This window comes from Heloderma suspectum, chromosome 2, assembly GCF_057233095.1.
Source record: "Heloderma suspectum isolate Gila_16-S chromosome 2, 16-S_ref, whole genome shotgun sequence".
Taxonomy (NCBI): Eukaryota; Metazoa; Chordata; class Lepidosauria; order Squamata; family Helodermatidae; genus Heloderma; species Heloderma suspectum.
The window spans coordinates 91,688,138-91,710,333 of record NC_139459.1 but is presented as its reverse complement, the minus strand read 5'-3'; the positions used below and the strand labels follow the sequence as shown (position 1 = coordinate 91,710,333).

Here is a 22,196-nt window from a genome sequence, read left to right as displayed (position 1 = left end):
GAAATTTAAACATATAATCTGTAAAAACAATACTGGTGCAGATGCACTGGAACTTAGAAAGTTATGAGTCCAGTCCCCCGCACTTCCTTATTTATTTATTTACAATATTTATATACCGCTCCATATCTAGAACAGATTTTGGAGCATAAAACAGTAAAAGAATAAAAAGACTAAAACATCACATTAAAATTATACTTGCTTAAAAAACACAATGCCAATAAAAACCATAACTAGTCAATTAAGGAATGCCTCCTGGAACAGTGCTGTTTTCAAGAGGTGCCTGCCTGATCTCCAGGGGCAAGGAATTCCAAGAAAGGGGGCCACCACTCTGAAGGCTCTTCTCCTGGTGGACACAAGTCAGGCCATAGGTCCATGTGGAACTATCAGGAGCAAACTCTCTGATGACCTCAGTGACTGAGCAGGTTGGGCATCTCCTTACTGCGGGGATGACCAACTTCGGTATTCTTGGGGTACACCCTGTTCTCCAGATATTAATCCAGGAGCCCAAACTATCTGACCTTTTCACTTATGGTAAGGCTATATTAGTGAAGATGGCAGCTCCTAGCACTACAGAGTGCACATCTAAGAGGTCATCAATGAGTGTGTGTACATCTGAGAAATGGGCATGCTTCTTGAGGGGGATTTCTGAGGAAGCAGGTGGCAGTAGTCCTTTGCTTCTCCAAAATGTGCATGAGGCAGAAATTCAACAAAATGTATATCAAATAAACACAGAGGATTGTATCCAGTGGTGCCCCTTCATTGACTGAAGGCTCTTTCATCCAGCAGAGGCTTCCATCAGTGGATCAGGGAAGGACACAATTTTGGCCAACTCTGCCTCCCCCTCCCCACCACCCAAATCTGCTCCAGAGGATGGTGGAACCCTTCAGAACAGCATGGGAAGTGGTGCAGGGGGAGAGGGAACTGGCAAAAATCACCTCTCTCCCCATTCCATTGATGGAAGCTTCTGCTGGATCAAAGAGCTTTCTATTAGCAGATGGTCATGACTGGCTACAATCCAGCGAGTCGTTGCTTCTTTTCCTTATAAAGTGGAATGTGAGCAAAAAAATCTTGCAGACTACCAGCTGGCCATCCCTGCCCTACTGAATCAGAACTGAAGCAGTAACTCTAGAATGAGTGACACCCAAAGTGGAAGTGCATTTTTATATTTATTTACAGAAAGGATATGTAACCAACACAAAATATTCAACATTAAAATACTATGTAGTAGGACTGCTGATTCAGGAAAACAATTAAACATGGAAAAATGTATGCAAGAAATTCCCTCTCACCCCTCCGCCCCAGGCGGCAAAGAGAATGTATCAGACAAGAATATATTGCATTGCCGGCCCAGGAGTGCTTACCTGACAAGTTTCCCAGTACCGTTTTTAACTGTGCCACCAACAATCAGCTCTTCTTGCCAATGCATGTATTTTTTGGACAGTCCATAACATCCACCACTTAAAACAAGGGCCACATCAAGAGGCTAAAATATAAACAAAGATGTTATAGACCCATCGGGCAATTAAAAAGCACAAGATAAATTATATAGCCTCAGTGACATTAGTTTAGAGACCCAAGGAACACAAGTGTGGTAGTCCATAGGAATCCTGCAGCAAGCTCTGCTCTGGCAGAAAGCTCTGAAAGGGAACAGGAAGATCCAAATAAGTCCTTATCAAATCACACCCCCTCTGTTCCTCCTGGGACTCAATCCGGCAGCCAGGAGTAGCTATGGATTTCCCCTTTTTCCTACCACACTTCCTAAGAGGCAGCAGAAAACCAGCAGGGAAACAAGCAGAGGAAAGAAGGAAAGTCCACACTGGTGGTGTGGCTAAGCCTTTAGTGAAGTGAGCCATTTTCCTATCTGTCCCAATCTCTCAAGAATCCAGATCCCAACACTAAAAGTTAATCTATAGATTTAAGTGAGATAAATAATCCCAAACCACAGTGTCTTCCAAACTGTTAGAGTTTAGGTCTTATTATATCCACCATATAACATTTTGCAATAACATAAAATTATAATTCCACCCTTAAAAGGAATTTGCTGACTATATGGTTTACACTTTTCCTGGTCATATAATTTGTCAGATATTCCATCTGACTAGAAAATGGTTATTCTATAGATGTGTAGTAAAACTATTGCAAACTTTCTAGAATGTGATGTCTGGCTTGCTTAGGGTGCATTCCTATGGAGATAGTCGTCAGCCTCCGAACTCAGAAGCTGTTGACTATCCAATGCAGGGCAACTGGAGCACAGAGGCAATCCTTGCCTCCATGCTCCAGCCACTCTGCATTTTTGGCTAGATGGACAATTTTGCCTGTCTAGCCAGAGAGCTTTGGAGTGGGATGGGGGGAGGCCACACAGCACATAGGAAGATGCATAACACAGGTTCAGCAGTCTCCTCCCCTCGCTGCCCCCGGGACCTCCACACACCTTTTCACCACTTCCGAGCTCTGTTTCCGAGTGTGGAGATGTAGCCAACACAGACAGAACTGCACTGGCTATGAAGGGGAGGGGGAGGGGGAGTGGGCGGGGAGCACGGTTTCTGGGAACCGAGTTCAGAGCCTTGGCAAAAAATCCTATGGCTCTCTAGACAGTGTCTAGTGGCCACAGGATTGCTCCCTCCATTATTTTTGTTTAATTTTTTTATAATATAAATACAAAGGGTAGATTAGAACATAAGCTGAACTGATTTCAAAAACTCCCAACATTTAAAAGTGTGTGAGGTTGCTGCAAAATATATAACTGAGATTGCTAAAGAAAAGAAACAACTAGTTCACTTCAAGTATGAGCTTTAAAAATTATTTTAGAAGATGGCAAATATTGAAGACACTTTATGGTAAGGACATATGTGGAAATGTACACCTACACAGGATCTTGGGCTCCTAAGAACATCAGGGCTACACTGATTTCAGTTATCAAACTTAGTATTGGGGGTGAAACACTCCTTGAAAATACAGTTGTCATACCATCTGAAATGCCCATTCTAATATCCCACTACGAACAGTACCAGAAACAACAGCCTTGCCATACAAATGTAAAGTATTATCCTACTATTCTTTAATTTAATCAAAACTTCTATTGAAGTTGACCAATTAATGGCCAACGTAGAATTTGCTTGGCCAACTTCACTCAGGTCGAACAGATCTTCTAGCACACTGAATCCCCAGAAGAGATGTACAATAACAGAACCTTGTTCTTTAGTATATTCTTTCTTATTCTAGTTCAAATGTGTTAGTGTGAGCAGCAAGTGGGGGCAGTCACCCCAAAAATGCTGTATCATGCTAGGTTTCCCTGGCAGCTCCCATAAAAGGTGGACAAGATGACCAAAACTACCAGAACTTTCCCCATTTACCAAGAAACCAAATCTAATCACAGTTCTTAATGTTTACTTTCATAACATGAGATTACATTGAGAGCTGGTGTAGTGGTTAAAGAGTTGGACTAGGACTCGGGAGACCCAAGTTCTAGTCCCCATTGAGCCATGAAGCTCACTGGGTGACCTTGGGCCAGTCACTGACCCTCAGCCTCCCCTATCTCACAGGGATGTTGTGAGGATAAATGTATACCACCTTGGGCTTCTTGGAGTAAAGGTGGGATATAAATGTAACAAATAAATAATACATATTATTGAGGGGTGGGGGATTCACAGAATCTACAGGGTCACATTTCTGCTGCCTTTCATTGAGTATGGACATCTGACACAGAAATAAACTACTTCTGTCTCAAGATTGCAGACCAAACAAAATATGTGGAGGTGGAAGCAAGAAAAGGGCCTATTTTGACTTCAAGCTTAGCAATCACAGGGAAGGGAATTCATCTTGGAATTCATGGTGCTGAACATAGCCATTCATCACAGCATCCAGTATCAGTATCATCCATCAATATTCTTTTCTGCTCCCTTCCTGCTGTGCTGCCCCCCCCCTCCACACACACACACACACACACACACACACACACCAAAGGTGTGCCTGAGAGTTAGGGAAAATCTCCAGAATGGTGTGCAATTTGGCGCAGGAGGCTGCAGATGGGGAAGGGGGAGAAATTGCCAACCCACCCTTAGTGTGGGTGGAAGGGACTTCTGTTTGCACAAGGGCCACTTTGGATCCAAGCCACTGAAACTATGAAACAAAGGCAATACCACAGACATAATAATCCATGAAAATTAAGTAGAAGTCAGTTGTTCTGAATATGCACAATGAATTCTGATTGCAAATTTGAATTTCTTTGGCCAAATACTTTTGGTTTTTAAAGACACATTGGGCAGTATCTAATGTGACACTACCACTACCAAAGTAAATTACATTGTGCGAGTGTAAATGTTGCACGACACCAACAGCACCTGCTGGCACGATGGGCTTTCCAGGGAAACCCATCGCATCAGTCAGTGTGATTGGCATTGCACTAGAGGTCATTTACCCTAGTGCAAGTAATTTTCGTTAGCAGTAGTATCACATTGGATATTGCCCATTCACTCTCCTCCCCATTCCTTCCCTCTCTTCATTCATGGACATACCACATGCCAATGAAAAATATTACAATCTGTAGTTTAAATCAAAAAGACCCTCTATTAGAAATCCTGTTACTGAGCCAAAACACAGAACCAATTCATATGAACAGCTAGAGAAGCCTTCCTCAAACTGATGCCCTCCAGATGTACTGGATGACAACTCCCAGGATCCCCAGCCAGCATGTAGTCTAACACATCTGGAGGGCACCAGACTGGGGAAGGCTGAGATGGGGAGTTATTAAGGTTACTACTAAAGTTTACCTTCACTGATACTGCAGCACTACAGCTCTGTAAATGGAAGCGGATTTGTAATTATCATTTCAAATGACAGCTGCAGTTATTGCTTGACAGACATGGTTGTGTGAACTGGCTTGGTGGCTTTGCAAACCTAGTCACGTTCATATCCTAAAATCCCTTGCTCTACAGGAGGACACAAACAAAACTGGACAGATAGAACTGCAGGTCACTAAAATACCAGCAAAATCAATACTGTCAGGAGAAGACCCATATTGACCAAATTAGGGTACAATCTTATGCATGTTTAGACAGAAAAAAGCCTTGTAGGACTTTTTTCTGTTTAAACATGCATAGGATTGCACCCTTAATCCCTTTTCCAAGAGTGCCTTACCAACCCCTTTATCATCATGCCCACATTTAAAAATGAAAAAAAGTAATACACATCCTGCAGCAGAACTTGGAGTAACAAGCAAATGAAGATCCATGAACACATGCAGAAAGTAGTTAGCAATCCACAAATACATGTATGCAATGGAAATTCCAATAGGAGGGTTGCATCCAATGTTATGCTAGCCAAAAAAGTACAAGGCACTGCTCGACTAGCAGTTGTGCAACCATTAGTGGGACAACTAGCACAACTAGTGCAAGCAACACCAAGCCTAACAGGGTTTTATTTATTTATTTACAATATTTATATACTGCTCCACATCAAAAGATTTGGAGCGGTGAACTGCAAAGATAAAAGAATAAAACACCATGTTAAAATAATTAAAACATTTTAAAAGAAACAAAGAAACAAAGCTGTAATTAGTTGTGCACTAGCTTGTGCAAAAGCTTGTGGAAGTGAAGTATTGGATTTGACACTTGCACAAGTGGAGTATCTGCAAGCGATAGAAGCTTTGCTATAACAGAATGACACCACTTAATACAACCCAGAGTGCCAGATCAAAATGCTGGGAAACCATTGATGGATTGATTATTTTATTTATTAATCATATTTATATACCGCTTAATATAATAAAACATCTAAGCGGTTTACATACAAAAATACTAAATACCATTGTTAGGATACATATATAATTCAATGTGACAATAAACAGTTACAACTTACAACAACAACAAATAAATAAAAAGAAACAATTGAACAGAGCAGAGTCACAATCAGTTACAAGCCAGGGAAAGCTTGTATAAACAAGTATATTTTCAGAAGTCTGGCTGAAAGGAATTCTTAAATAAAAACTCTTAAGACTGGTCAACTTGCTCTGCACAGATGGCCATGCCAGCATTTACTTGTCTAATTTATATACTGCTCTCTTATACTAAAGAGGTCAAAGTACATCATACATGGAAACTATTTTATCTTTTGTTTATCGTATCTTCATTTGCTTTTGAGTTTTTGAACCTTCAGATAGAAAGAAAGAAAGAAAGAAAGAAAGAAAGAAAGAAAGAAATAAATCACATTATAAATTATTTGTGTGATCATTAGGGATAGAAACTTTTAGGGGTGGGGGGAAATATGAAAGCTATTATTGTCAGGCGCTAACAAGAGCTCTAGGCAAGATATTGCCCACACATGACTTAAAAGAATGGACATTATCCTGAAACTGAATAATATTGTTGAGAACAGGGGAATGTAGGATATGATATGGTGTAGCCATTTCTACCACATTTTCCTGAGTGAAGGTGCAATCCTATGCATGTTTAGATAGAGAAAAGTCCTATAACTACCAGCATGCCCCAGTCAGCCATGCTGGCTGAGGCATGCTGGAAGTTGTAGGTCTTTCTCTAAACATGCATAGGACTGCATCCTTAGCCAACAAAAGATAAATTAACTTACTTTGGTTGAATTTTTGTTGGGAGCTGTGATTGGACAGTCGGGATCATCAGGATTCAGGCAAGGTCGATCCATATACCCATGACCAACTTCTGCCTTATTCAGCATTTCCTCCCAGGTATCTACTTGGGAGTTTATTTTCTTTAACTCTTCTAAGAATTCTAAGGGGTCAAAGTTTGTCCACTGCAAATGGGGTTTCCCTCTGTAAAAACAACAACAAAAATAGGAGCAGAACGATGGAAAGGCATCAACAACCTTCACACTGACTCACACAAATATTTACCTCACCTCCTCCACCCCCACTCATATACATCCAAAATGAAAACAAACTCTGGATATAATCCAGTCCATGTTAACCTTAAGCACACTTACTTGGGAACAAAGTCCACGAAAATCAGAAAATTTTACTTCTGATTAAGCACGCTTAGGACTGTGCTGCTTGCCCTAGTGATTTCAGTGGTAAGTTAGCCTCTGTTGGAGAAGATTGCTGAGAAGCCATATTCTAGAGCTGATTTTCAGACATTAAATTTCTTGTTCATGTGTGAGCAGTCCCATTCCATTCCAAAGTAAAGGCCCATATGTACTAATGTAATGTTTCAATCTGGTGATAACAAATATTGCCTAGTAGCAACTTCTATGATTGTAGGAATACCTTTTCAAGTTGCTGGAGAAATTACTGAGATTGGGGTTGGCCAATATCCTTGAATATCCAACTGCTACATTACACTGGATCTATATCATGTTGGGTCCACATGTGTGACCACGGGTGTCCAAACTGACAAGAAACTTCATATCTGAAATGGCCTTTATATGCAGTTAAAACTCAGATTATCAATTTCTTAATTAAATATTCCAATTTAAAGAACACGAAATCAACCAAGCAAGAAAAATGATTCAAACCCATATAAATGAAAGGAAGGAGGATGTTCGAGAAAGACAGAATTTTGTATCCCATTAGGAATTGCTTTCCTTTAAATATGTTTCACGTGTAATCAACAACATTCTGATTTTTAATACTTCTTAACAGCCTGGTGCTCCTTCAACCCCTGTCAACTTAGCAATAGTCTTGCAAACTCCTCCGCCGCTGCCACCATCGTAACTGTCCACTTACATGTTTGATTTTGTGTGATGGGGACAGACCATAAAGGCATTTGGCTGCCTTATTTTGTGGTTCAAACGACTGTATCTGCTTAACCAGGCTTAAATCATTATTCAAAGTCTACCAATCAGAAAACACAAACCCTCTTATTCCCCCATCTAAAAAACTCAACTGAAGGTCTTTGCCCTGGTTACTGTCTTTGCCCTGGTTCGCATGTCTCTTTAAAAGCAATTTGCAATAGCCATGAAGAGATGGCTATTGCAAATTGCTTTTACAGAGACATGCAAACCAGGGCAAAGCCAGTAACACAAAATAGCTAAGTCTAGCATAATTAACCAAAAATGTCTAAACTGATTAAAAATGAACTCTTTGATTAACACATTACATTGTATATAACAAAAGAGATACCTAATGTCATTGAGAGAGCTTATCAACAAAGGATTAGTTTCTTCTTGAGATTACTATTATTTCTTTAATTCAGGGTGACAATTTCATTTCATACTTTCATTTAAAGAGAATTGTTGGGCCTTCAGTACTATTGTACTTTTGAACTAAAGGCATGAAGAGAGAGCAAAGTTTATTTCCCCTCAAATAATCATTGGTACTACCACATAAGGGTAAAGACACATAGGCATTCTCAAGTATAATGAAAGCAGCTTAAACACTTATTTATTGCCTTTGGAGGCTTTTGTTTTCAGGGAGGAGAATGTGTGCTCAAACCACTTCCACAACACTTCTGTTGTTTTCAGCCCAGTGCTCCAGCCTATCAAGATCACTTTGAATTTTGTTTCTGTCTTCCAGAGTATTAGCTATCCCACCCAATTAAGTTAGTTGAACTTAGTTCCCATTGAAATTAATGGGACACTGCATGGCTAACATCCCATTTATTTCAATGGGAAGTAAGTTCAACTAACTAAGTCTGGATCTGACCTATTCTTTATAAATTGGTCAATATGGAGCAGCCCAACCAGCCCTGATGATATAGCAGCTGCATGGAGGAAGCAACAATTGACCCAACATTATTTCTCAGTGGCAATGTACATGAGTGTAGCAGCTGCTACTCTTACATGAAATTGTTCCAGCTGTATCTGCTGGCATGCTGGATCAGATATTACTTCCCCTATGTAGCTACATTTATGGGAATGGAGAGACTTACAAATGTCTCAACAGGCCATTGGTCTTGATACTACACATCTATTATAAAATGACAAGATGACCTTGTCAAATCTACATGTGTGTATACATTTGACAAGTGTCAAACATGCATATCTGTGACTGTGATGTTTTGTTGGCAATGTAGCATCACAGCAAACAACAGCAATGCTAAATACTACCATACAGTTTAAATTGTTACAAATTGTAGAAAACAACAATCACCACTTACGGTAGATATGCAGTCCCTGATTGTAACTTTGCACCTTCCCAGAAGCAGTCCAAAGGTGTGATAATTAAGCAAGGGTAAAGGTGTTCTATAATCTGCCAAAGTTAAAAAAAAACGCAATTAGGAAATTACAAGGAGTTCATGATGAGACTGTAATAGAGGAATATACACAAAAACATAAAAAATACAACATATTGCCTGTACCTTGTCCATATAACCTGTTTCTGTGATAGGCTCCCCTGACTTGTGGCATAAGTGTTCCAATTTCCATTGTCTGTAAAAAAAAGAAAAAAAGAAGAAGAGCAAATCATGTTGATTCTTTTCTTTTTTTCATAAATACAAACATTATTCAATGTGCATATCACCCATGTAGATGGCCCAGTTTTAGGGAAACTGCAAACCACAAAGGAAGTTCATTCTTAACTTTTACTAAATAGGGGACCTATTATGTGATAGCCCAAACTGGGTAGTTTCTGCTTGCTAGAGAGAGCAGTACTTTGTAAACAGGGCTTGAAGCAAGAAGGAACTGTGGAGAACACAATTTCTGCATGTGCCCAAGTTTATTGATTCTCCCTAGTGAGGGGTTATTACAATTTGTTTGTAACTTGCTGCTTGGCTCCTATGGGACTCTTTTGCTGCCATCATTTTTTGCAAGATACACCTTGTGTTCACTCCTGTTGCATACTACAATTTGAATTATATTAGTTAAGCTGTATAGGGCAAAACCCCTGAAGAATTATAGAGGCAATAGTAGTTGGACTTGATGGCCTTCTGGTCCTTTTCAGTTCTATTGTTAAATTAACATGTTTCCCGTTCCCTTTAGAGCCATGTAAGTGATTGCACCTCACTCTCTCATATCATCAGACACCAACTGAGACTTTTTGGAAATAAATTTGGAATGTTGCAGACAGACAATTATTTGGAGTGACCATTGTCTTAACAAGTGGTGAGATTCAAAGGACTTCCTGGCACCAACCCCATCAGTGTGTTAGGCAGATTTTATGTTGTATATTTCTCTACACTCTATCAAAAAGTGTTTTTGACTTTGCAAGATAACACACTGTAAGGACCTAAAGATTAGATCCAAGGCTGTGCTATTAAACTTAACTAAAACCTTTGTTTAATATTACTGACTCCCACAAGCCTATATTTATACATGTCAGCAGCCCAACAAATTCAAAAGCATAAGCCTTTAAAAACACTTCATGAAGATAAGGGGCAAATTCTGTTTTCTTTTAAGTCAATAGCAAATCTATAGGCGTACATGTTTATTTTCTCAAACACAATAACCCCAGACATTGTAAACTGGGGTCAGCACCTGGAGATGGCTGGGCTAAATCTACTACCCAAAGGTGCTGCCTATCCCTTCTCCCCCCGCCCCCCAGTTGCCAACTGAGATGCTAGAGAGGAATTAGATAGCAGTGCCTAAAAGAATTAGGCAGGGGTGGGGTTGAGACCCTGGCTGATTTCCTCTCGCTTCTTTCAAAGTGGACCTCCAGGAAAACTAGTAGGGCTGTAAATATTGAAAAGTAGATGTGCAAGTACACTCGGTTTCCATTTATTGTGCTCTCACAATATAGGAAACTTGCTCAGGACAGGCTGCATATATGCTGCATGCATATTTGAAGCTTGTGCACATTCCGTGTATCAGTTCTGCTTTGTGAGTTACAGTGGAACTCACAAAGTGGAAACATAACACTCTCACATCAGCTTGTCAGTATTTTTTGTAATGTCTTAACTCCTGGCACGAGGAAGGGGAAAGAACCTTCCATCTCCCACCTTACCTGTTGTACATATATACGTGTACCCTGCTGGCCTGAAGTGCAGAATCAAGGTGCTGTCTGAGTGCTTCTGTTGTTAGTACATTAGCGCAGTCTTCTTGTGGTGTCTGAATCATGAGTTGGGGATTAAACATGGCCTCTTCTCCAATCTTCTGCCGCGTGTAACTTAACTCCCGACTCACTCGTCCACCAACTGACAGACAAATATTTACAACCTGGGATCAGCCAACAATAACTTACTCTGGATTCACATTCTAAGAGCTCACAGGCCACCAATAAACTTTCCCATATGCATGGAATGTTCTGTAGCCAGTTAAGAGCTGAAGCAACTTTGAAGAGAGTTAATTTCATCTACAGCGCAGCAAAAGACACACATTCTCTTTATTTATTTATTTTTAAATCATTGTTTCGATTCCACAAACAGAGCAACGTCTTAAGTTGATTCCTGCTAGACACGTGTTCTTTCAGTACCATACTGAAATTTCCACATGTAGAAAGTTTATTAAAAAGAAAGAAAGAAAAGAAACCGTTTCCTTTCAGACCAGACCAAATATTTCTATGTTACAATTTCTTACACTTGTATAAACAGTCTGCTGCAATGGCACATTTCAAGATAAATGGCTTCAATTTACACTCTTCTCCTAAATAATTTGGCAATGGCAGAAGGGGAAATGTTTATCTTCCATAAAAAGGAGGTAGGAGGGAAAGGGTAAATGAGCATTAGTATGTCTTGCTGCTGCTAGTTAAAACATAAAAATACTGTTAAGTTAAGGTCACATAACGGTGCAGGTTCAGAGGAACAGAGTCAGCTACATTTAAGCAATCAGCTCCAAGAGTCTAAAATGGCTCCAGTGAACTCCAACGTACCAAAATTTGGATTCCAAGGCAAGAATTAATATGGCAAGGAGCATGCTGAAGGGACAGAAATGCAATCACTATGCAGCCCAATCTAAAGGGAGCTAAAACAAATCCACTTGGGACCTACTTCAGAGTAGACATATATAGGATTGTACTGTTAGTGGGAAAAAATAAAACAAAAGTAAAAATGGAGCAAGGAAGGGGGTTATACATTAACATTAAAATTCCCAATGGTTTGGATCCTAAGAACTGTGCATTGTGTTCCACGGATGCACCAGAGCTTTTCTGCCCTCTCTTTCCCCCATCCCTTCCTGAGGGATGGGGAACCCTCCAGAATGGCAGGCAATGCAGCATGAAAGGATGCAGCTGGCATGCAATGTGGAATGAGGGGAAATCTGCAGAAACCAGTGACCTTTCTCTGACAGAGCTGAAGTGCCCTTTGGAGCCAAGCCAATAATTTTAGGGGAGAACACATTAGAATTTTCAAAGCATCCTTTAAATACTTGAACCATTCCATATATGATGGTGTTATAACCATACCATACATCTCTCTCTCTCTCTCTCTCTCTTTAACATACTGTAAATACTCAATAGTTTCTTTTATTGAAAGCAATGAACTGAGGCAGTCTTCAACATTTGCCCTCTCTTCCCCATAGCCCTATATAAATTGATGGGACACCAATCACAAAAGCTAAGGGCATTTTTACATGTCAAAGCTTTAACTGATTTGTACTTAAAACTTGGTCTATAGTGCACATATCTAGAATGTATGTTGGATTTCTCATGTTCTATCCCCGCCCCCGCTCCACACACACACACACGCTATTCAAATGTAGTACACAAATAGCATGCGAGAGGCTCAAACACACTTTTTAATGTCATATGCAACAACTATCTATGGGACATTTGTGGTCCATTTGACATATCTGGCATCTGGCTCAGGACCACAATACCTGATGGAGCATAGCTCCTGGCCTGAACCTACTCATACAGTACGTTCATCATCAAAGTCCCTCCTCCATGTGCCTCCTCCCTGGGAGGCTCAGAAGGCAGCAATAAGGGAGAGGGCCTTCTCGGTGTGGCCCCCCAATTTTGGAATAATCTCCTCGACGAGGCCTGCCTGGTGCCAACAATGTTATTTTTTTGGCGGCAGGTTAAGACTTTCCTCTTCTCTCAGGCATTTGGCAGCATATGATCAGGTTTTAATCAGGTCCTGGATTTTTCTTATTGTTGATTGTTAAAAATTGTTTCAATATATGGGTCTCTCAGTGTGCTGTCTGTTTATATGCTTGTATGTCAATGTTCTTTTTTATATTATGTACAGTCTTGTATTTTTAAGGTTTTTAATCTTTGTAAACTGCCCAGAGAGATTTGGCTATAGGCAGTATAGAAATGCAATAAATGAAATGAAATAAATGAAGTGTGCACGTGCACAACTTGCAATCGCCCACAAGAGCATGAAGAGCCACTGCTAGACTTATGGATGGATTAGAACCCTGTGAAGGTGCCAGCTATCTGAGCCAGGGCCTCTGCAGGGGAACTGCATGCCCCTGCCTTCTGCATAACTGCAGTTGACCTTTATAAAGCCATCACAATCAGAACAGTGGCAAAGTCTGCAATCTATAGATGCCACATGGATGTGCAACTTCATAGGATTGGCACTTCTATCTGGTTCAGGCCCCAGGCTGGCTGCTGTTGGCCTTCATACTCCCATCAAAAATATGAACTTGGATTATAGTGTATACCTAAAAAGGGTTTAAAGGTTTTTTGGGTGTGTATTTTTTTAATCCACAGAAGGCTGGGGTGCTTTCAGACAGAAGGCTCCTAGCGCTAACTGTCAAGGGCTCCTTGGAGGGCTCTCAGTCTAATCCAGTAGCCAAGTCCAGACACAGACAAAGGGATTCTTTTCAAAGCTTTATTCTTCTTTTATAACTTAACAGCTCTACAGGTAGCAACTAGATCTGACCAGCAGCATCCCTATGCCCTAAGTTGGAAAAGTTGGTCCCCATTTGAAAAGCAATTACTGGCAGACCCCTGAATATAAGGACTAGGGAGAATCCCTCCCCTTTTCCCTTGGATCCTCTGGGCGCAACCATTCTTTGAGCGCCAACCGGGCGCTATGCCTCCTTTTCGCGCTCTCCATTTGGCGCCGCTCTCTGCGTCTGCGCTGCGCATCCAACTAGTCTGCTATCTGTGCTGGGTCACTCCCTGGACTGCTTTCTAATCTAGGAATGTGGGTGGGAGGAAACTCTGTCAGCTGCGGGCCCTGGGAAAAAGGGGCGCGCTCCTCTCCCAGGAGCGACTGCTCTTCCTCCGAATCAGAACTACTCTGGGATTCTATGGGCTCAGTGTCCACCCTGACACTAACCATCAAATGCATTGTATAGCTATTCAGTCTCTCTCTCCTTAACCGATTCTTTTTTGGCAAGAGAAAACGCTGAAGAAGCAGTGGGAAAGCATGGGAAGGTTACAAATTGAACAGGCCACTGTCACCTGGACATCCTGTAAAATTCTGTGAATGAGGTGGGACAATTGCGCAACAAAACTTCATCTGGAAGCACCTCTGGGATTTATTGTGGAATCATCATGGCTCATTCACTCACATGTACAAGAGATCCACACAATGTCATCATCCATTTGTAATCCTCCTGTGTTTTCCCAGAGCCGTTTTCTTACCATAGGAAGTCCAACTTTGAGAAGGACATTAGAGTAACACAATCTCCACAGTTTAGATGCCATTAGGGCTACTTTTGCCTTTTTAGAGCGTCGGCTATTGGGCGGTATAGAAATGAAATAAATAAATAAATAAATTTTTTAGAGGTGTGATTTCAATGTAAGCAGTGGCCTCTCAGGCAGGTGAGCCTATCATACTTCAGCACACATTCAGTATAATTTGTAGTGGGCACCATATTTATCACCTATTTTATTTTTAATTGATCTTTGAGCAGCATGCAGGTATTTTTAGTATTGTGCAATTATTTTTAATCGATCTTTTAGTAGCGTGCAGTTTCCTGGCTATGTGTTTAAAAACTGAAATAATAGCAAATAACCGCTATACCCTAAAGAGCTATACCCCTATAATGCTATAATGCAATAAGTTTTAAAACAATTAAAAATCCTTTCCATTCGTCACCATTTTAGCAAGGTGGTTAATGGCAGTGACTGGAAAGGTCTTTTTAAAATTATTTTTAAAATAATAAGTATAGGGTTATAGCACTTTATCACAATGGCCCTCCAGGTGTTTTGGCCTACAGTTCCCATCTTATCACACCATTGGTTATGCTGGCTAGGTCTGATGGGAGTTGTAGACCAAAATATCTGGAGGGCCATGAATGCTCACCTCTATGGGGCTATAATACTACTTTAAAGAAAAGAGTATTATAGAATTATAGAAGCATACCACTATACCCCTATAATGCAAATGTTAACAAAATTATTTAAAAACCTTTCCAGTCAACAATGTTAAATACCTTGCTAAAATGGTGCGGAATGGAAAGGGTTTTGTTGTATTATGGTATAACACTCTTTCATTTCAGTGGTATTTCGCTATTCTCTCTCTCTCTCTCTCTCTCTCTCTCTCTCTCTCACACACACACACACACACAGTATAGATAATATATAGCTGTTTTAGCATTATTTAATAGATTGATATAAAATAAACAGGTGATAAAAATGGCACCCACTGCGAAAGGTATAATGAATGTGTGCTGAGCTGTGAGAAGTTCAGCTGCCCAATAAGTCACTACCCACATCAAAGCCAGACCCCTTAGAAAAGATGAAAGAGTAACACTAAAGGTGCTGGTGTGAACAGAACATAGTGGAACATACACAACAAATGCACAATAGTGTGGAAAGTTAATTGCAATTCCACTTGTGGCATACAGTAGAAGAGCAATGATTTATTAGCACTAGCAGCTGTCCATCTGGAACCATCCCTGGATATTTTCCATTTGTGAGGCTATTGAGAATAGCTTTTCTGACCTTTGCTGTCCAGCCTAAGTCAATGAATGCATTTATGCAGTATGGGAGTTGACCATATGGTTAAAAAAAGCAAAATCCGAAAGAAAGTTCTTGATTAACTTTTCAACCTATCATAGGACATTGTCTGCTAGTCAAATGCAAACATACTCAGCTTCTAACTGGAGTGAAGTCAAATCCATGTCAGGAACAGCCACTAGCAAGAGAAGATAGGTCTGATATTTGGAAACATTTGGACCACAGTTCTGCTGAATCCAACCTTATTCTTGTAAAGCCCAGTAACTGAATTCCAGCTGAATATACTAGTACATAAGTAGTAAAGCCAATAATGAGCAAAGCCAATACTCCTAGATATGAAGGAACTGTGTATGTATGTGTGTATACGTGTGCACACACTTGTCACTTATTAACACAGAGAACAAAGGATGCAATATTTTATATATGAAAACCAACAAAAATATTGTATAATTGTTAATTCATGCCTGATTTTAAACTCTATCTTAAAATAGTGTGTTTTAAACTAAGCATTTTGCCTTCACCAGATAATATCCTATGTGATTTTAGCAACGCTTTTCATTCAGCTTGTGTATGCACCATGTCATTTTGGTATTCCAGCCTAGAGTTAAAATGACAAAACATCTCCACATCCCTATGTGTGGAATACATACATGCTCTACCATACATTCCCAAATCCATACATCATTTTATTTCTGGAATTACCGGAATCTAACACTAATTTCAGCCAAGAGGTCAAATCTTATGGAAGACAAAAGACAGCATTCCTCATTTGTGCTGAAAGTGACCAACTGTTTAGTATCAACAGAAATTATTGCTTCTTACTCAAGGTGCTGTCAAACTATATTAATCTCACTTAACAAGGCAAATTTAGCTAATCAGCATTGCATCACAGCAAGAAAAGCTGGCCTCTTCCTTTCTTCCATAAAACCGAAAAGTGTATGACAACTAAACGGATGGGAATAAAATGTTTTTTTAAAACTATGAAAATGAATTTGACCAATTGGCACAGCATATTTTAGTACCTGAGAATTATGAATAAAATTTATACATGGCAGCTTGTTTTTGAGAGACATTAAATGCTGCAATGTATTTAAAAATTGGATGCTTAAAAATAGAAATTAATATCCTTCAGAAACAACCTTTCAAGACACACAAATAGTTTAAAGGGGGCGGGGGAGGATTTTCTACTTGTTTTAATTCATTTCTTTAAGCCCCATATGGTGTAAGGATCCAATGATGTACTCTGGTAGCTCTAGAAATGTGTATTTGTTGCCTCAAAATCTCTGCTCCTGCTTTTCCAAGAGTGAAAGAGTCATCCAGGCTCCTCTACTGAAGGGAGTTATTATTATACACCCAAGATGACTAACACACCCTCCCCCCAACACACACACACACACACACACACACAGAACACATTCTGATCACTCCTGGAGGAGAGCTCTATTATTAAAAGATTTCTAACCTACCATATAATTAAAAACACCCCCAAACGGTTAACAAAATAATAATAAGATCCACATTACACATTAACTCAACAGTTATCATAAAATTTAAACAGGAGAAACATTAAATACCTAAAATACAGTCATCAGAGTTAGCAGAAAACTAGTAGACAGTTAAATACCCTCAAATGCTCTCTGGAATAAAATTCGCTTTACTCACTGAAAGGCCAACAGGGATGAAGCTGAGGGTGAACCTCCCTTGGTGCCACAGCTGAGAAATTCTTGTCCCAAGGAACTAACTTCCCACCATACTTCAGACAGTGGAGATACATGAAGCAGAGCTTCTGAGGAAGATCTTAATATATAATAGGTTAGCATAGAAGCTTATCCATACTTGCTTAGTAGTGCAAATTCACACAACCATCCTGGGCATAGCCTTTCCCCCTGCTCAGAATATACCATGTCCATGGCAAATGAGTGATGTGAATTGTTAGGCCCAAGCACAAATTTCAGTTTAGCATACCATGCCCCAATACTAATTGGAACATTCATCATGGCATGGGGACTCATGGCCTCTACTCAAGTAATTCAGGTGAGCTGTTTCTATGAGCATGGTGGAAACTGCGTAGCATCCTGGAAAATGCAGAGCGACTGTGTACTGACCATAAAATAGGCACTATGCAAATAGTTACTGCATACAGCAAACAAAAGTCATTGCAGAAAATCCTATAAATACTAAAATAATAGTGGCTTCATTTTTTTCTCTTCCGCATCTTTCTTCCACCGAGATGGGAAACAATGGCAGAGTACCTTTTCTTTTCTTTTTTAATTGTACAGTGTAATGTCAGACAGTATCCATATAAAGTATATCCATTTTACATAGTGATAATGCAAATCCAAATAATGAATCATAAAGATAACTATAAATATAACACCAAGTGTAGAATATAGACCTAAGTTTGGTACACTTGTAACAAGAACATATGAAGACATTCTTGGAATCTCTAGAGCCACCTGCTGGCATCCTAGCCATCTTTACACGAGTCCTCGTAACTTTAGGGCACAGGCACAGCCCACTTAACTTTGGAGCAGATCAAGAACTAACCAATTTTATTTTATTTATTTATTTCTATACTGCCCAATAGCCGAAGCTGTCTGGGCGGTTCACAAAAATGGGAGGGGGCCCATTGAGGGTATTTTGCTCAAGGGCCCTGACCAAAACCTGGACCCAGCACTGGGTTGCAGCCTCATCTTACATTTACATCTAGTTGAATTAGTCATATTATTACCACCACATCATGTTGGCTTTAAACCATTGCTTTCTAGTCATTGGCTGCACAGTGTTAATTACTCTGTTAGCAAAAAAGGTAATTTTCAGAAGCTACTACAATCCCTTACTGAACAAGTTTGGAGAGTAATATCCTGCCCTCCCCTATCAGTAAACCAATTGAAGACTTGGTTGGAGAAAACTAGCTCTGATTTTATTATTTCAGTTTATATCCTGTTTGGCCCTCTTGGGACTTCAAGGTAACTCACACAGTTTTAAACAAAACTTACAGTAGCTAATTCAAATGCTAACAACCAGTGGGCCAATAACAGAACTCATTGATAAAAGCCGCATGAGAAGACTTAAAAATGACTAAAGTCTGGAAGAACTAGAAAGTTTTAATAAGTTTTATTAAAATAAAAAATAAAGAGACAAGTATAGTGGGCTTCCTTAAAGATGGAGTTCCATAAGTGTAGCACTGCAACTGAGAAGGTCCTACTTCCTATGTTGTTGTTGTTGTTATTATTATTATTTTATTTAATGTGTTGCTTCCTACTGCAAAAAGTAGGAAAGTGACTCAAAGGGACTTACAGTCCCAAATGAGAAATCATAATATAACAGAAAAACCCAAAATCAAACCATAATCTGCACAATAATACAAATAAAAATATGAACAAGAAAACATAATCTAAAAACAATGCAATATGAAATGTGTTCATCCACAATACACAAAATCCGGCCACCCACCCCCACCCCATACACATACACACACAGTCTAGAACGAACACCACAAAACCAGCCCACAACAATTGGTCCATAACTAATGTCCAAATGCCTGGGAAAAGAAGTACATCTTTGCCTGGTACCAGGCAAGCTTCCTTGGTTAAAGCATTACTTGGGGAATGCAGGGCTATCACAGAAAAGGACTGTTCCTGAACTGACATTGCCTGAACTTTTTTCTGTTGGGGATACACGGAGAAGGACCTCTAAAGCTGACCTCAGGGACCAGGTAGGCTCATACATTCTTTGAGGTGCTGGGTAGGGATGTATGGATTGCGTAAAATTCGTTACACCAGTTTTTTGTGGATTGTCATGTGCCTTTCATTCCATGATCCGCCCATCAACAGAATCAGATTTTTTTTTTGTTTCCAAATTTGCACAAATGCAAAAATACGCAAATCCCCCCAAAGGTATATTTTTCACCCTTTAGCCTATGAGGGAAATACACATTTTGGCTAGGTTTTTTATTTTGCATATTTTTCTACAATGAAATTTTTGCAAAATTCAGGAAAGTTAGAAAACCGGTCTGCAAGTCCATGGAATCTGTCCAATGAGGGGAAGCTGGTCCGCTGCAGAATCTGTGGGTCGGATGCATGCAAATCCAAACTCATTTGGTTCTGTTGCAGATTTCTCTGACATCCATAGTCTTGGGGTCCCAAGCCATGTTGCTATCAGCCCTTCTTCTGACTTCAGAAGCATATAGAACAGGACCCCACCCAAATATCTCAGCAGGCTTACATGTATGCCTAGGGGTGATGGGGAGGTTTATTCTCAGATATAATTCTATATTCATATGTATAATTTTCATAATTAAGAGGCATGTGGTAACTGATGGAAATAGGCTTGAAATTGCTGTTCACATTGTGAGACAGTTGCATGCAAGCACTGGATCTTGCTTGTTCACATCACCACAAAACATCCTTTGTGAAGGTTAGTGGGAGTGGACTGAAACTGTAAACATAGGCATGGTGGCCCCATACATTGCTGCCTTACTAGTGGCAGGCAGACATGTGCAACACTTTCAAGTGGATTTCTGGAGGTCACCAGATGCCTCTTGGTCATGTTGATCAATCCTGAATGCAGAGCTCTTGAAAAAAGTAAATACTGTTTGAGACCACATTTCAGATGTTCTCTTCTTCATGGCTACAGCACAGAAGGAAGCTAAACAAGTGCTCCAAAGTATCTTGCTAACGTACAAATATTTCATCTTGACAGATTATATTGGTTATTACAGGCTTATCCTAATATCCATTCAAGGTCTCATGTACAGTAATGGCCAGGTTGTAATGTTAGTGCTTTCCATAATAATTTGCAGCCCTAATGTATCCAATATGTATTATACAGTAAAACAGACATGTGAACTATTCTGAGTCCAAGCACTTCTACTGATCAATCCAAGAGTACACCCAACCTAGAAACCCAATCCTTTAGGGCAGAGGTGCACAACCCGTGGCCCATGGACCACATGCAGCCACCCAAGGCATTTTTTGTGGACTACATGACCCACACACCACCACTGCCAAAATTACCATCTAGTTTCTGCTGAGGATGTTCTGGGAACCAGCACTGAGAGAACCTGCTTCTGGGTTTTGAGGAGAAGTAAGAGAGAGACAGAGATATTGTGTGAATGAGTGTGTGTGTGTGTGTGTGTGTGTGTGCTTGCACATGCATGTGCAACCCCTAGGCCCTCAGACACTGCATGTGGCTCACAGGGCCAAAACAGTTATGTATCCCTGCTTTAAAAGGAATGCAACCCCCCCAAGGTTGAATGCCAGTCATCTAGACAGAAGAACCACCCACTAATAGTGCCTCTGTCTTGTCTGGATTAAGGGGGGGGCGTTGGCTGTCATCAAAACACCAACCCAGCACTCCCACTGCCTCACCTGAATAAGATGAAAAGGAGAGAGAGAGCTGCATGCCATCAGCATACTAATGACGTCACACTCCAAAATCCAGAATTGGAACATAGAAAGTGACATAATACTGAGTCAGACCACTGGTGCATCTAGCCCATTAGTGTTGACACTGATTGGCAGCAGCTTTTACTACCCTACCTGGAGACCAAACCTGGGATGGTCTGCATGCAAAGCATGGCTCTACTGCTGAACCACAGCCCCTCCCTGAGGGATGACCTCATTGGTGGTTTCATGAAGACAAATAGAACATAACCCTGTGGGACCTCAAACCACAAATGCTGTGGGCTCAAGCAGAAATCCCCCAGCCACCTTCTGGAAATGGCCATCCAGATATTAGTGGAACCACCACAAGGCTATACTGCCCACACCCAATTCAAACAGCCATCCCAGAAGGATACCAAGTTTGATGGCCACTAAGAGATCTAGGAGAATCAACAGGGTCACATTCTCCCTGTCATTCTCCCATCAAATGTCATCCCAAAGCGTGATCAGGACAGTTTCAATGCCATGACTAGACCTAACCTCCAACCGAAATGGTTCCAGAAAATCAATGTTATCCAAGAGTGGCCACCACCCTATATGGAACATTTCCTCCCAGCCTGTAATTAGTAAGATCATCCAGGTCCATGGAAGGTTCCTTTAGGAATGGTTGCCCTACCACCTCTTTTAAAGATGCTGGGATCATTCCCTCTCTCAAAGAGAAATTTAACACCTCCTGGATCCACTTACTTGTTATATTCCTGCCAGCTGTATGTAATAAGCTATGAAGGGCAAGGATCCAGAGCTTCTCTACATGAGGCATTTATTATGCACTCGTTGATTCCTTACTCATGGTTGCATATGGATTCTTTAGATGATGCTGTGATCCTCCAGTTTCGCTTCTGTTTTTTGAGAGCACTTTCCTGGTTTGTTTTTAGAACAGGGAAAATGGGGTATTATTTCTGAAAGTGAAAGAACGACTTGTGTATTTGCACTATTCTGCTATAGCACAGCACCACCTAGAGATTATGTAGCGGAAAAGCAGGAAAGGAAAAGTTATTTGTGTAGAGCTTGGATCTCAATTCTGCGATGAAACTGACAGTAGATACAGTGATTAA

At 40.3% G+C, this 22,196-nt stretch overlaps 1 protein-coding gene across 1 annotated transcript in view; it reads right to left on the bottom strand.

Annotated features, from left to right (window-relative positions):
* PTCH1 (patched 1) overlaps positions 1-22,196 on the bottom strand; it is a 120,822-nt gene that overhangs the window by 62,707 nt on the left and 35,919 nt on the right. The window contains exons 3-7 of the mRNA XM_084834108.1: positions 10,844-11,033; positions 9,264-9,333; positions 9,063-9,154; positions 6,583-6,781; positions 1,362-1,483 (exon numbers count right to left, since the gene is read on the bottom strand). Of these exons, the coding sequence (XP_084690234.1) occupies positions 1,362-1,483; positions 6,583-6,781; positions 9,063-9,154; positions 9,264-9,333; positions 10,844-11,033 (673 nt within the window). The remainder of the gene's footprint in view (positions 1-1,361; positions 1,484-6,582; positions 6,782-9,062; positions 9,155-9,263; positions 9,334-10,843; positions 11,034-22,196) is intronic.